This window comes from Hippocampus guttulatus, chromosome 15 (genome assembly GCF_054856545.1).
Source record: "Hippocampus guttulatus isolate MCC_2025c chromosome 15, RoL_Hgut_1.0, whole genome shotgun sequence".
Lineage (NCBI taxonomy): Eukaryota > Metazoa > Chordata > Actinopteri > Syngnathiformes > Syngnathidae > Hippocampus > Hippocampus guttulatus.
The window spans coordinates 13,993,904-14,009,154 of record NC_141275.1 but is presented as its reverse complement, the minus strand read 5'-3'; the positions used below and the strand labels follow the sequence as shown (position 1 = coordinate 14,009,154).

At 42.5% G+C, this 15,251-nt stretch overlaps 1 protein-coding gene and 1 long non-coding RNA gene across 5 annotated transcripts; one reads left to right on the top strand and one right to left on the bottom strand.

The window, feature by feature from the left end:
* Nucleotides 1-2,517: 2,517 nt before the first annotated feature.
* Nucleotides 2,518-6,711, top strand: irf1b (interferon regulatory factor 1b). Of its 3 annotated transcripts, none has more exons than XM_086130833.1 (9): nt 2,518-2,685; nt 3,014-3,107; nt 3,953-4,052; nt 4,137-4,298; nt 4,380-4,411; nt 5,000-5,270; nt 5,427-5,449; nt 5,569-5,677; nt 5,976-6,157. In XM_086130833.1, the coding sequence occupies exons 2-9, from the start codon at nt 3,021-3,023 to the stop codon at nt 6,002-6,004; spliced, it is 813 nt and encodes a 270-aa protein (XP_085986959.1). In that variant the 5' UTR covers nt 2,518-2,685; nt 3,014-3,020; the 3' UTR covers nt 6,005-6,157. The 3 variants fall into 3 exon arrangements, with proteins under 3 accessions (XP_085986959.1, XP_085986957.1, XP_085986958.1); XM_086130831.1 differs by having other exon boundaries at nt 2,519-2,685; nt 6,009-6,711; XM_086130832.1 differs by having other exon boundaries at nt 2,536-2,685; nt 3,708-4,052; nt 6,009-6,711.
* A 9-nt stretch (nt 6,712-6,720) lies between these two features.
* Nucleotides 6,721-14,704, bottom strand: LOC147194043 (uncharacterized). Of its 2 annotated transcripts, XR_015103056.1 has the most exons (3): nt 14,578-14,704; nt 8,990-9,334; nt 6,721-7,046 (listed from the first exon to the last, which is right to left on the bottom strand). It is a non-coding gene; the product is annotated as an uncharacterized LOC147194043 (long non-coding RNA). The 2 variants fall into 2 exon arrangements; XR_015103055.1 differs by lacking the exon at nt 6,721-7,046 and having other exon boundaries at nt 8,675-9,334.
* Nucleotides 14,705-15,251: the final 547 nt, after the last annotated feature.

The following is a 15,251-nucleotide window of genomic DNA, read 5'->3' as shown; positions in this document are numbered from 1 at the left end:
AGTCAACGCTGGGCCATACAGCTCATTTTCTCGATATCAAATACATCATGAGTGAAATTGACGTGTTTGAAGTTACGTACAATAAGCACCATTTGATGTTTGGAAGCGTTTATTTGTATGGAGTAAAAAGGCTGGGGCGTGCGCGAGGGGTGGTACGTCACTGAAATGGGGCAACGTTGCGTCACGGTCAGCAAGCCACGCCCACTGAACTGAAGTAACCCCTCCAGGTGGGCTGATGTATGGATGGAGACAGGAAGTCAGAGGGAGGATGAAGATGTCAATGACAAAAAATATTCTTGAATACATGTTTTTGCTTGTGAATTTTTTGGATGTAGAATTATTATTAAAACAATAAATATTGGGTAAAATAAATGTTTATATTAAATGAAAAAAATATTGTGGGACTTAATATACACGACTAAGTAGCTCATTTAGGGGTGGCTCGGGAGGCCAGTGGTTAGTGTGTCGACCTCACAGTGCAGAGATACCGGGCTCGATTCCAGCTACAACCGGTTCAGGGTGTCCCCCGCCTACTGCCCGAAGACGGCTGGGATAGGTTCCAGCACCCCCCTTGTGAGGATCAGCGAATCGGAAAATGGATGGGTGTCTCGATGGATAGCTCGTTGATTGAAACATTATCTTTTAGTTTGTCAGATTAAACTGAATCTTTTTTTTAAATACAGTAAACGGAAAATAACATTCAAATGATTCTTCTTTGTAAAAATGCAATATTTTGTCTATACAACATGATTTCTTTCCTAGGAGTAAACAATTAAACCAATCTATTTTATTGATTTAGGATTTAACATCTAAATAAGATGGTTTAGGAATTTAATACTGTCAAAATACATATTTGGTATGTATTTATCTGTCATTCATTCCAAAATTTTATTTTGGCTATTCGTGAAGTAATAATCAAAATCAGAATCATCTTTCCTGGCCAAGTATGTAAAACACACCAGTAATGTCACCAGTGGTATGAGCTTCACTAGTATTGTGGTGACAAGCAACTACGATAAACAAAGATATGACATATCAGTATAGAAAGACTTTCCGTAATGTAAAAGTATCATTTTAGAAAAGTTACAACCATTTGAAACATATCTGAAAGGTGTGTGCGTGTGCGTGTGCGTGTGTGTGTGTGTGTGTAACCACGCACAGTCTCTTACGTGAACTCATATTGCCTCATCCACACTCACCTCCCGTTCTAACGCCCGTGGATACATTCGCCCACGCTGCGGCACATGACACCCCCCCCCCCCCCATTTTACACTTTATCACAATCCCCCCCACCCCACCCCCTTCACGTCAACACACTCGCCGAAAAGCACCCAAACACTCTCGTGCATCAACTCAAACACATACACAAACATAGTCTTTGGTAAAGTCATTCACTTTATTTAGGATTTTCTGGAAAGTCACCTGATTTCTATCCCTCCATTATTCTGCCTCTCGAGCGGGCACACGCCCACAACAACACAGTGGGAAAAACCGGGGGCATGATGTCAGGGTTGTCCGAAATCACCTGAAAAACTACACATGGAACTCCTCCAAACCCACAGCAACGCCTGTAGGAGCACCGGGAAGTCCCTAAAGGACCCGGGACAAGTGCGCGCGCCCAGACACGTCACACAAGCCACTTCTTCTTCATCTTCAGTGGCTCCCTCCAGCGGCCGCTATAATCACTACACCATTTCGGCGAAAGCGCTCGGCTTCTTCTCCTCGCCAGACTTGCTTACAGAAGAATGATGACAGTGGCGTTAATGACGCCATTGAGTGCGGAATCTGCTTTGATGCTGTCTAAAAAAACAAGTAGATATTTTGGAATGTCACAATGTACACCCGATGACGAGACCTAGTATTATAAAAACATACTTTTGAAGATGCAATTCATTTTGATCCATTTCATTTAATGACGCCTGCTTTGGGCTCATAGAGCTGAACCTTTCTATATCAATATATACATATATTAAATTAGCCCCATGCGCTCAGAATAATCTGATCTCATGAAGGGGAACAATTTATGGATCCGTTTAAACCTAATCGAGCGGGCCTATTTTCGCACGCGACAACATGACATAACAATGCCGCACATGGGTCTTAATTGAACCAGATAATGTTGACAAAATGCATCAACAACTACTAATTCAAAGTTATAATGCGGTCAAAATCCCAACAAAAGGCACGCACGCCTGACCCGAAGTCAACTTCCGCTTCTCTTCAATCACGTGACTTCGTAGAAAAGCGGAGCGGCTGCCTGAGTAGGGCGTTATTGCGCATGCGTGTGACACTGTAAAAAGTGCGAATTTGCCTTTTTTCCACGCTGTGCCACCACTTTGAGGCAAATCGCTGATTTATAACACAACGCCTGTGAGGAAAGTTGGATAATTTACTTTTACATGCTGTTTATGCAATAAACACGATGTAACGTGCCAGTTTTTTTGAAGCGGAGTAAGGACACTTTTTGCAGTGCGCAGTCAGGCGGGGATTACCAACCTGGGTTGTGCTTTATAAAGAGAAACTCGCTGTTGCGGGAGGGCACTTTTGTTTGTCTGAGACAAGAAGAAGGTAAGAAGAAGAAGCAGGAGAAGGAGGTGCAGGAGAAACACTTCTGGGGAAAAACAAAAACAATTTGGGATTATATTTTCTGTTTTTCCATCATCGTCAGTGATCACAGAAGACCTTGTAAGTGGACACTCGGTTGTAATTTAATAGTTATTTAAATGTATGTCAAGACTGTTCTTTTGCACCTTTTCGCGCTTTGCATGACTTTGAAGTGTTGAGAATGTGTTTAAGACAAAACAAAGTCTCAATTGCCGCTTTGTAAAGAAGTCATACACTCTGCACGTCGCGGCCATGACCTCGCGGTGCACTCTCACCATGTCGAGCGATGGGCAATAAATCCACAAGTGTGTGTGGGATGCGGGGGATCTCGCCGCTTTACTCCAGTTCGCACAGCCTATATGATATAAATGCAAATTAAAATGATTTCCCTGGATGTTTTTTTTTCCAGGCCCAACATGCCGGTGTCCAGGATGAAGATGCGCCCATGGCTGGAGAAAATGATCGAGTCCAAAACCATCGCCGGTCTGGCCTGGCTGGATAAGGTGAGCCTTCTTCTTATTCTCCTCTTCAGCCCGTGCAAACATTTCAGATGTCGGTCACGTTAGTATTAGCTATTTTTTTATTTTTATTTTTTTTGTGATTCAATCAAGGGTATCATTTTTAATGTTTATTTTTTTTCGGTAGTGTGTAGTTTGTGTAGTTTTAATGGGTTTCAAAGAGCTCAAAGTGGGCCCAATACAGCCCAAAGGCAGCTGTGCATCAAATTGTATTTGCAAAAATTAGCCATTTTAAAATCTGTAAAATTATTTGGATACACATCAAGAGATTACAACAATGGAAAAACAGAAAAATCTGTCGTAAAGTTAATCAGACACAAAAAGACTAAGTAATGTAAAACAGTCAAATCTTTTGTCTCTAATTCGCATTTATATTGTTGAATATTTTAAGGTAAGGTAAATATCATGACATATTTTTTAAATTCAGCGGCTAGTTAATCAGTTCTCAGGATTTTATCCTCCCAAATATTAGAATCAACACCAGCCTAAAAAAAATCCAAATCAGCCCAACCCTATTATTGATCAACTTAAAGCTCGAGTTGTAAACAGTTTTTTTTTATCTGTTTTTAATGCTGATGACATTAGGAAAGTCAAACAAAAAAAATCTCCACCCGAGGTGAAACGCAGATTGCAATCTGGACTAGAGACAACCAACAAGTCCCACCATCCACCAGATGGATGGATGGCGCTCTGCATTCTGAAACCACGCTGCTGACGTCAAAATCAGGCGACCTTACCAAAACACGATCAGTGATCCTCAGAAAAAAAAAAACTTGATGAACAGAAACAATAAATGAAAAATAGGCATGATTAAATGTGTTCTATTCCAGGAGAAGACCATGTTCTCCATTCCTTGGAAGCACGCAGCTCGCCACGGCTGGGACATGAACAAGGACGCGTGCCTGTTCAAGGAGTGGGCCATCCACACAGGTGAGCCGAGACCTGTGCCCACATGTCGTCTGGCACCGTGGAATTTGAAGCCTGACTAGAAGGGGGGTGAAAACCCTTTCGCAGGGAAATACGTGAAGGGTGACACCTGCGACCCCAAGACCTGGAAGGCCAATTTCCGTTGCGCCATGAACTCGTTGCCGGACATCGAGGAAGTGAAAGACAAGAGCGTCAACAAGGGCCAGTTGGCCATGCGAGTCTTCCGGATGCTGCCGCAGAAACAGAGAGGTGGGTCAGAGTGACGCCGCCACCTCAACCTCGTTTCCAACTCAGCATAAATTCCTAACCTCTTTTGTTGTTCCCTTGCAGTAAAACGGGACAAAGCAAAGTCCAGAAAGCAGGTAAGATTTTATCAGCCATATTTTATGAGCCTTGCACAAACAATGGTTCGAACGTCCCAGGATTATTTGGTGGATCCTTTTGGCCCATATTAACCATGGACATTTACCACATGCCACCTCAGTCTCCTCATGACCCCGTGACACCCCCCCCCCCCCCCCGTACCCCGTTGCCTTCCAGACACAGTTTTGACCCAGTCTTCAAATGATTCCCCGCAGACTTGGCCTACTCTTGATTTGGATGCACTTTTTAAGACCCAAGATCCAAATTTCCCATGAGTCAACGACCTCGCCACCACACGCCAATCAGGATCTCCCCTCTGATTCCTCCTACCGTTGATACTGTTCCAAAAAAATACGGGTACCAAATGAACCATAAGTCAACCACCTTGTTCCTTACCACACCCGGACATTTACCACACACACACACCCCTCATCGGAAAGTCATCGTACCGTTGAGACTTTCACAGGAACATACACTCGCCTATTTTGAACCCAGAATAGGGCCCCGAGTTATCGGGTGTCAGCAGTTTTAGCCGTGACTTTCGACAACACGGCAGCTCGGATCTCACCGCAGACTCCTTCCCGCAGGTCAGGATGACGGCAGAGGACACAGACTACAGCGATAGCCAGTCGCCGCCTGACTCATCTCGGCTGGACGAAGACATGGCATCCGCTCAGGAGAACGTGGTGGACAGCACCGTGTGCATTGATTCGCAAGGCGAGCGAACAAGGAGTCGGACGGACGACCCGGAGCCATGGAGGGCGGGGTCCTTTTCGGATATCCCGATCTTTGGGCTGGGCAACGACTTGTCCGGCAGCTTCGAAGACAGATTCCAAGTTTCACCCGAGCGCAGCTCCGGTAAGTCGCTATGACTTCTCCTCGTGTGCCTCCACCTTTCTAACTATCCATGTTGGTTCTACCTTTGAGCAGAACGTTAAAAAAAAATGAAAGCGTATGCTAATCTCACCTTCTGTCTCTCTCCTCGCCCCTCCACAACCGATGATTGTCCTCCAGAGTTTGAATACGACATAGTAGAGGTAAGCAGCAGACAGGAGCGGGCATGTTTTTCCCCACCGGCCGTGCCGGTCCAAAAACCGTCCGGCCACAGACAAAACGGCGCAAGAATGCTCAACTCCGATGTTGCTTTTTTTTTCAGATTTGCCAGCAACTGGAGCGAGACGCGCAGACCTTCAAGGCCAGTTGTGACATCAACGCGCTCCTGAGCCCGTGCACCAGTCCGGGGAGCCAGTGGAGCGAGTCTTCAGGTAACCAAAACTTCATGGCCCTCGTTTGTGCTTCACGTATTCTGAGATTCGCTACCAATTTTTTTTTCCATTGATTTGGACACACTTGTTGATAAACGGTCGAGCGCATAAGGAGCTGCTGTCGGCCACAGCTCACACCGAGACACTGACGCGGAGGCATCACTCCCTACTCTAGATTTTCGCGGTTCACTGTCATGAATGAAACCGGCATCCTCAATTGCTATTTATTTGGAAATTTCGGTCTCTGGATCTCTGAGTTAGAACTTTTGTGGTTATGAATATGAATGTGTCCTTCAAGGTCGTGAATGTGCGCCCCCTCTTGTTTGAACAGCGGACGACGGGGACGAACTGTCGCTGGCGCCTCATTACACCACGCTGAGCTCAGACTTCAACATGCCGGCGGACAACCCCTGGAACGACCTTCACGTCCCCGGATTCGGTAGCTTTTGTTCGGGACTGGACAATGGTCACTCGTTGGACTTTATGGGCCTCTCGTCGTTGATGTGAATCCTCCCCGCCCTGCCCTGACCCTCGCCAACTCATAAACAAACCGGAGCACACTCTCAGGAATTGTTTTATATTAAAATAAAAATTGTATTGGTTGGATTGTATTGGTGTCTCCGGTGCACCAAAATGTGGTTTTGCGTCTTCTAGCCACACGAAGCTCTCTAATTCTTCATGCTGCTTCCACCTTCAACTATTCTAACTCTCGATTTCTCCACGGGCAACGTCTGAAGGAACTTTGATATAAAGGGACGTCGGTAGACTAAAAGTCTAAACCCCGCCTCCATTTCTGAGAGTGTCGCCAGGTCAGTCTGTCCTCGGAGCAGTTTTCACCCGCTTTATCTTACATACAGTACAGCGGCCGTTATTATGGAGAATAAGATCACATTTGTTTTGTTGTGACGGTGCTAGCCAAGCATTTTACTTTAGCTCAATAATCCCAAACGTACGCGTTTCCAAACCGTTGTAAATGTACATGTATATAGTTGTCTGTTGTCAGTTTTTTTTCTAATAAAAACAAAACAAATACACTTGAAGAGTACGTTTCGTTTTGTTCTTTATTGATAATATACATGGAACGTAAATGATGTTTTAGAAACTACAAGGACGCAAATGGACCTACGTGAGCGGTATGTCACCGTCCGGGGGGTGGGGGGGGGGGGGGGAACGTGAAACTTAGCATTGGGAACGCTGTCCAGTTGAAATACGTAACAACAACAATTGCAAATGAAAATTAAAAAAAGAAAAGGTTTTAAAATCAGTGAATCAATGACAATTTTTTTTTTGTGTGTCTCAGCTGACCTTTACCTTCCTCTTCTTTTCTCACGTCACCTGGAATAGCTGTGGGCCCATCTAGAGAGTTTCCCTGTCGTTAAAAAAAAAGAGAGAAAACAAAATACTTTCATAACATAAAGGCAAAGATAAAAAAAATCAGACAACCGTGTCTCTAGAACATAGGACGTTTCGACGTTTCCTCATCCAGTCGTGTCAAACCGACCAAACTACAAAAGGTAATCAAGAGCTATTTTTGTATTTTTGCCTCGTGTGTTTGTGCACTTTCTAATATTTTGTATTTCTTCTCAACATTTTTTTTCCTTCCGTTGCATGTTTTCTACGATGAGCCGCGCCTCGTGTAAAATTAAACATGTGAAGAAGAAGAGCAATTGTTTTTGGTGCTTTCCCTGTGGACAGTGTGAAGATCACATCGTGCTTCCCCCTCAAGTCAGCATTTTTTTAAAATATACTTTTTTGTTTTTTTGACTGATATGATCCATTCTTTGCCCAGCAGTTCTCTATTTATGTCTAATATTTCCACATCACTTTCTTTTGTGTGTTTTTTTAGTCCTCCAATATTTATTAACCTACCCTTGAAATTTTTTTTAAACATTCACCTTATATAATATTTTTATATTATTTCTGGGCTTGCAACAAACAATTACTGTCTTCTAACAAGTGAATAACCACAACATTTATTTTTTGATGAATGGGCGAATCTGAATCTTATCGTTTGTTTTTTTTTAATTTCCTGCCTGCAATTTTTCATCCAATAGCGTTCTGAAGTGTGAAAGCCGTTCCCACTCTAATTGAGTGAGTAATTACTGTCGCTTACAGTGGCCTCATCTAAAAATAAAGAAGTGAAGAAGAAGAGCAACGTTTTTGGTGCTTCCCACACGCACAATATTGACAGTCAGCTTCTTCTTTTTTTTTTTCACTACAGTATTGTGAAACATTTGAATTCCATCCCAAACACAGTTCCCCGCTCCGCCTTTTCCCCACTCGACAAAATCAGCATCCTGGCATTTCCTGGTATATGCTCAACGACCGAATGTGTCGATTTATTTATTTTTAGATTCAAGGACTTCAGACGAGGAGACACGGAAAGCGCTCTGTTGCATTTGCAGACGAATCCAAGCGTCGACGTGCTCAATCCTCCACACTCGTTAAGTTCAAATGGAACAAATGCTCAGTGAATACAATCGGAGATGAGTACGGATGTGGCGACGAGAGGTCACCGCCTGCACTTTGTCTGACACCCGCGACAGGAAGCGTTCTCTATCCGGCAACCTCAGAGCTTAAATAAAGTCGCCTAAAAGAGCTTCGTACTGTACATGTGAAGATTTTTTTTTCTGAGACCTTAAGACCCCCTGAACTTGTTAGCCCCCCCTCCAGCTCTTTGCAGAGGATAAAGTATATATGATCGTGGGTACTGTATCTTGTAGAAATGTGCCATTCATATATGAAAGGGCCATAAATACATTTTTACATCATGTGTTAGCATTAGCATTTAGCTAGTGGACTACAGGCAAAGGGATGTGTGTTCTCTGTTTCATGTCATTTCTTGAAAAACTCTTTAAGTCTGGTCACCCGTATCTCAAGGCTCCGCTTTACTTTAAAAGTGGCAACAGTTTTGTCTTCTTTGTAGGAAATAAAAGCCACAGACAAGTGTGTTACATCATGCAAAAAAAAAAAAAAAAAGGACAAAAATGGCAGTCGTTTGATGCTACGTGACGAGCTGAAGCTTTATTGATGCAAAGCATTTGTGAGTGGTTGCACATTAACTTGACCGCAAGCTCCGACGGGTGACTGTGAAGCAAACCAAATCCTTCCGCGAGATTTTCGCCTCGCCCGGCATAACAATTTTCTTAATTTATCTTTACGAGCGACGTGCGCGGCACAAGAGCAGTTTGACGACTATCGTGCAGCGCCAAAATAAGGGTTGCCGAAAGCCAGAACTTGAATGGGGTGTAGTGGAAAAAAAAAAGTCCTGGTGAGAATCCTGGCATACTCTCGCGCAGTTTCATGAGTCACCTCGTCAACGGCTATCCTGTTTCGAGGGCGGTCACGCCCAAAAACTTCACGGAGGCCAGAGAAGAGTAGCCGCAGGCGATCAGGTGTCTCATGGTGACGCTCCAGAAACAGCAACTTTAACAGCGAAGCGCTCGCGGCTGCTGCCAAGATTTACGTGGGTGTTTTCGTAAGGCTGCGTGGGTGTCACCCTGAGAAGGGTCAGCTGTTTTACAGGAAATGTGCAAAGCTGCTGTGGAGAGGGCACGGCGACACAAGAGCTCATGTGAGGCGTTGCGACGGCAAGCTTCCCTCCAGACAGTTCTCATGGGAAAATATCGATGCCCCTCTTCAAAAATGTTGGAGAGTCTGCAACAACACAACAATCACGAAATCATCTGATATGCAGTTTTTTTTAAAATTCTGTGACCTTTTCTATTTTTTGAAAGGATAAAAAAAAACGAAACAATGAATGACATTGCTTCACTTTTTGTCGGAATTTTGACAACATTCTCATGAGGATTGTCCGAATGCGTACAAATTTGTACTAAACTCTTGTGAGAACAGTAAATGACAAAGCATTTTTTTTGTTGTATGAATCCCTTACAAAATTCTACACAGAAGACAGCAAATAGGATTGCATTTCTTTTTATGCAAACTTTAAAAAAAAAACAACTTCAATTTTAAATGTATTTAGAGTACATCTGATCTTAAAATCTTTTCGGAAAACACAGCTCTACTTTTTGCTGGAATTTATTTATTTTTTTACAAAATTCGAACTAAATTCTTAGAGCAGAAAATTGCACTGCATTATTTTTTTGGGGTATCAATTCATCCTGAATTCTCGTAAAACACTTTTTACTACATTTATAATAGGGCAACTCGCAACTATTTGAATAATCGATTCATCTGTTGGGTATTTTGTCGATTCATCGGATTAAAAAAAAACAAACAAACAAAGAAAAAACATGTTGCATCCCTCTATTTGAAAACATGACATTATTTCAGATTGACAGTGTCAAGAATGGACACAAATCAATTCAAAACGTCAGGAACCATTCTCTGTCTTCTAAGCATTCTGGTCTTGCCAAGACAAACAAGAGGGTGCCATTTTCAATGTGTGATGTCATATGCCTACAAGGTTGCCTGCATGGCAAACATGCTACATGCAAGTGTCTGTGTGTGTGTGTGCGTGTGAGACAGAAATAATATGCTTTTTTATGTGTGTGTGTGTGGGAGGGAGGAGTGATAGAAAGTCAGGTGATTTCGCGGAACGGCCTAAGCAGCTGCATGGGACAAGAAATATGGGAGGCCACACGCACACGCAGGCATGAGCACGCACACAGTTGTGTGATGGCTGCAATTCACCCCCACCCTTATTTGCCCTTATCCAGAAAGCCATGCTGGAATGAAGACACACACACAAACACACACACACACACACACACACACAACGGCGAAGGGAGTGAACAGCGCTTTCTGGTGGGGTGCCTGGCTTTGGGAGGGTGGTGGGGGCGGGTGATAGGAAGTACAACATCGTGCCAGCCCACTACTCGGTTGGGTAAAGTGAGTCTGTAGGTTTGTGTAATGTTACATCATCTTGAACATAGCGAGTCATGAAAACTACACAAGCACAACAAACAAACGTCCGCATAAAATGCTCTCGATACATGTCTGTGTGTAACGTAGCAGGAGTCTGAATGGGATTCATTGATTCTGGACATGGCCACGGCCGCAGTTAGAAGTGGGTGTGCACATTTGTGCAACGACATTTATTTTTACTTCCCCTCTCGAAAATATATACCGCATAGTTGTGCAGGTTATAGGTCACATTAATGATGGGAAATGTTTTGAAGTTGCTTGTCATGGTCACATTTTTATCGAGTATCTCACAAATATCAAATATTTGAACAGGGGTGTGTCGACTTTTTATATCCATTGTGTCATGTGCCTTTGAGAGGTGTGAATTTGTTTAATTTTCAAAATTGTTCGCCACTAATAAAAACACAAAAAACTATTGCGAAACCCTCTCCACCCCCCAAAAAAACATGTGTACAGCAAGGAACTCTGCTATCGCTTCAGAAGTGTAAATGTGATGATCAGTCAAAGTCAGCCATTTATTTCTTTGTTGATTTTTCCCATTCGCATCTGGGCTTGATCCTTCAGCCCGACCATTAAAGAGGGTTGACTGTAAATATATTAAAAAAAAAAAAAGCAACTGCAGATTTGGTCTGTTATTCGCTTCCTTCCTGAGAGGGGGTGGGGGGGGGGTTACCTCTAAAAATGGCCTGCTGCCTCAGTGCTTACAAACATGAAGAGAAGGTCCCAGCAGCTTCTGGCTTGCTAACTTTGGGAATACTCGAGTATCGAGGGATTCACGAATGCTCCATCCAATTACAGTGACAAAAAAAGAAAGACGGCTTTGTATTGCTGGACTCTATGCGATCTTCTGAGTATGCGGGTCGCACTGCGGTTATCGCAGGAAGTTATGTGTTCATGCAGCTGACAACACGGGTACACACTCCCACACAGCAATATTTACGAGTTGAATGGCACTCAAGTAGAGAGCTAACTTCCCGCCCCCAAATCTGTCGTAAATACAGTACAAACACACACACACACATAAAGTAGGTCAGGTTCCCAGGTTGCGTTGTCATGTTCATAAAAGTGATTATGAAATGGCTACTCCTGAAGATAAAAGTTTGAGGTCATTATAATTGAAGGACATTTTTGCACTGCTGCAAAAATACGACGACGCACGGCTACGTTGACGCTAGCCGTGCGTCTCGTTCGCTCACTCATAGCGGTTTACGATGTGTAATTTATTGTCTTTGTTTTATGTTTAGTTGGAAAGTCAACTTCAACTGGGAGTGGCAAGGAAGAGCTTGAAGCCTCTTTAATTGAACAGTCATTCACTATCTGCTCACACTCTTGCGTGATGTCAAAAATGTTTGCCACCATCTCGTGCTCGTACTTTTTCAAATAATCTACACACGTTACACATCTGAAAATCACAACAAAATGGCAGATTTATAAGGGGGGTTTTATATAATAGATACTGAGATTCCAAAAACAAACCTTGAATATACTGTACAAAATAAGAAGAAGAAATATTCACTAGGCCGTCATATCTGGCCCCGTGAACCAGGTCAGAGCCTGTTTGCAGTTCAAACAGGATGGCGAAGGGATTTTTTTTTTCTCCCTGCCTTGTCTCGCTGGGCAATCAACCCAAGGCGTGGCAGCGAGCAAGCTGGTAACAGCCTCAACAAAAACATTTTCTTTTTAAATAAAGAAGACAGGACGGCAACCTGTCTAACCAGTTTACAGACGCCAAATATGTTTTTTTTTTCAGCATGACTCTGTAAATTTAGGACCCATCTAAATTATTAAACAACCATCATCTATCTTCTCTCACTGGTGGGTCGGGAATGCGCAACGTAACGCAGTCGCTGGGGAGGCGGGGGGCGGGGGTGGTCAGCATCTTGCAAGGTTCAGGCTGCAGTCGAATTCGGAGAAGTCACATGACTTGCGATAGACAGTAATTATATTGTCCAGAGGGAGGCGCCCGAGAGCAAGAACGCCAAAGCCATTTCCAAAGAAATGCTCCCTCCAGCTGGGAAATCCGACTGTGGGTCATTGGCTCATATCTGCCACTGAGCTGTTTTTTTTTTTTTTGGTCTGCAGGCAACCCCCCCCCCCCCCTCCCACACACACACACACACACACACACACTTTTTTCAATAGAAACTTAGAAAACCCTATTTATTCATTGAAAAACACATTTGGTGATATGTCTGTATTTACTTATTTACAAGTACATTATATGTAGCTTTTTGTTTTAAGTATTTAAATGATATTCCATAAGTATTTTTCATATATATTGTATATTCTAAAATTGTAGTGTCTGCACTGCATTACTGACCTCATTGGCCCAAGAAGAAAGGGTGGGGGGAGGCAATAAAATATTACAAACAAACAGCAGATCCTTGTCTTCACAAAGGCTGCCATTAGATAATGTCATGCACTTTTGTTTTGAAGTGTATTCATTCAATCTCAATTCCAAAGAGGCTCACAATGGACTTTTTTCTAAAAGCGAGATCACAGGATCACAGGTGTTTAATCGAGAAATACAAACAAATCAAACACACGTACTTGGTTTTATAATCCTATTTTCAACACACAAAAAATGACTGTGTGCTGAGGCAAATATTTGCATGGCAGGATTGTGACACGCATACGGGCCTCGCTAAGCAGCAGCCTTCACGCCTAAACGGCATTAGGGAATGTTTGCGTGACAAAGTTGACCGGTAAATCACAAACACAAAATAGGGTTCCTGAGGCCACCATCTTTTTTTGCTGTTTAATTTTGACAGCCAGGGTTCATTTTAAGAGTTTATCAGTACCGTTGCAGCAATCTACACAATCACACTGCTTAGTATGCACCAGATAAGGTGCAAAAAAAAACCCAACATTCAAAGCACATAGAAATGCGACTTTGGAGTTGTTGATACATCACAGGAGGCTGCCAAGAGACACTTCCTTGAACCACATTCCTTTTAGATTAAGTAGGACATGGTCTTTTCTTAGTACTATAGCGCCATCTAAAGGTTTAGTCCAGTTACAACGTTTCACACCTGAACGTGAAATCAGAGAAAGATGGATTAATATTCGTTAAGATTCGTTGTAGGAAGAAAGTTGGGGTTTCAGACTGCCCCTTGAATATCCAACTGAAAAGGATGGACGGGCGAATAGGCAAATAATTTTGTGAGCAAACCATTACTTTGTAAAAAATAAAAAATAAAATAAAATCAGAGATGCCATACTGTCGCCGAAGGCAACACCTCAGAGAGCCAAACAGATCGTGGCGGGACGTTTATTATTTCAGATTATCCCTAAAGGCAACATCCAACGTTGATAGAGTTGTTATCGTAAATAAGTGAGAAAAACAAAGTTACAATTTTAGACTGTACATTAAGGACACAGCAAAGTTTAGAACAGAAGATCAATTGAATGAAGAAATTGATGCTTGCAGACTGCCCCTGAAGGCAACAAGCAACTTCAGGTATTTAGTTAGTAAATCAATTGTGTCAGGAAAAGTATGATTTTTACACTGGACCTGAATGGAACACCCAAGTTTGTTTGTGCATCAGTCTGCGAGAACTGCAATTTCAGATCATTACTGAAGGCAACAACGATTGATAGGTGGACACAGACAGCTAGACAGGCAGTATGCAGGATTAAGTTTTGGTATTGTTTCACGTGTATGACTATTTTGTTTTATTCCTCTTATGATTTACTGTACTGTAGTTTAGATTTCTCAGCTACCGGAGTGAACAATTAGTTTTTTATGGACTTGTTTTTGATGACATCTGGCGGCTGATTGTGACAAAACACTGTACAGGTACTGAACTGGGACGGTGACTTAAAATCAAGTTATGTGTCAATACAGTGTCAGGGCATAATAATACAACAGCTTTAACCTCCAACTCAACCTAAAATGTTTTGTTTTACGACACGGTGTCGTATGGTAGGACAAAAATCAAACACAAACACTAGTTTTCCGCCAAAATGTCAACAGTAATGTTGAAATTAAATGCATGAGAAAAACTCACCTCTGGACAAGTATTCCAATTGTAGGTCAGGAAAAAAAAACAATAAATATACTGTACTACCTAGGAAAGACGACGCTTCCGAAAGGAGGCAAAACTCTTACTTTCACTTTTCTTTCGCCAACGTAACATCCGGTTTACGACAGTCCATTGACGTCGTCATAACTTTAATTTTTAAGAACACACACACACACACACACACACACACACACACAAAACAATGCACAAACAAAAAATATAAATATTCAACTTTGATACATTAACATTTCACGACCTGGGCGGTAACAATAATAAAACATTGTTTTCAAGCTGTAGCCAATCACAGCGGGGGAGGCCGGTGATTGACAGATGAGTAGCGATAGCGTAGAACGTTAACAAACCGAAAAAAACGCTGCGTACCTTTTGTATCAATGAGCTAACCATCCAATTTGTTAACTTCTTATCCTCGTTAGTTTAGTCTTATCGAGTTTTAATTCTGCACAGCTAACTTCGAAAAAACAACAACGATATAATACAAATTGAATGAGTTCTTACAATGTAAATGGACAGTCAGTCAGGCTGAAGATGGTCATTTCTACGTCGGATCAACCATGGGTCTGGCTCATTTCCTACTAGCAAACGTGATGTATTTTTTTTCCCAAAAGTGGCACTGGAAGTCCATTTTGTCCAAAAATAAG

Coding starts and splice junctions, on each gene's coding strand:
- irf1b (XM_086130831.1), top strand. CDS start 3,021: ATGCCGGTGTCCAGGATGAAGATGCGCCCATGGCTGGAGAAAATGATC. Junction 3,108..3,952: donor GTCTGGCCTGGCTGGATAAG/GTGAGCCTTCTT, acceptor GTTCTATTCCAG/GAGAAGACCATGTTCTCCAT. Junction 5,450..5,568: donor TTGAATACGACATAGTAGAG/GTAAGCAGCAGA, acceptor TTTTTTTTTCAG/ATTTGCCAGCAACTGGAGCG.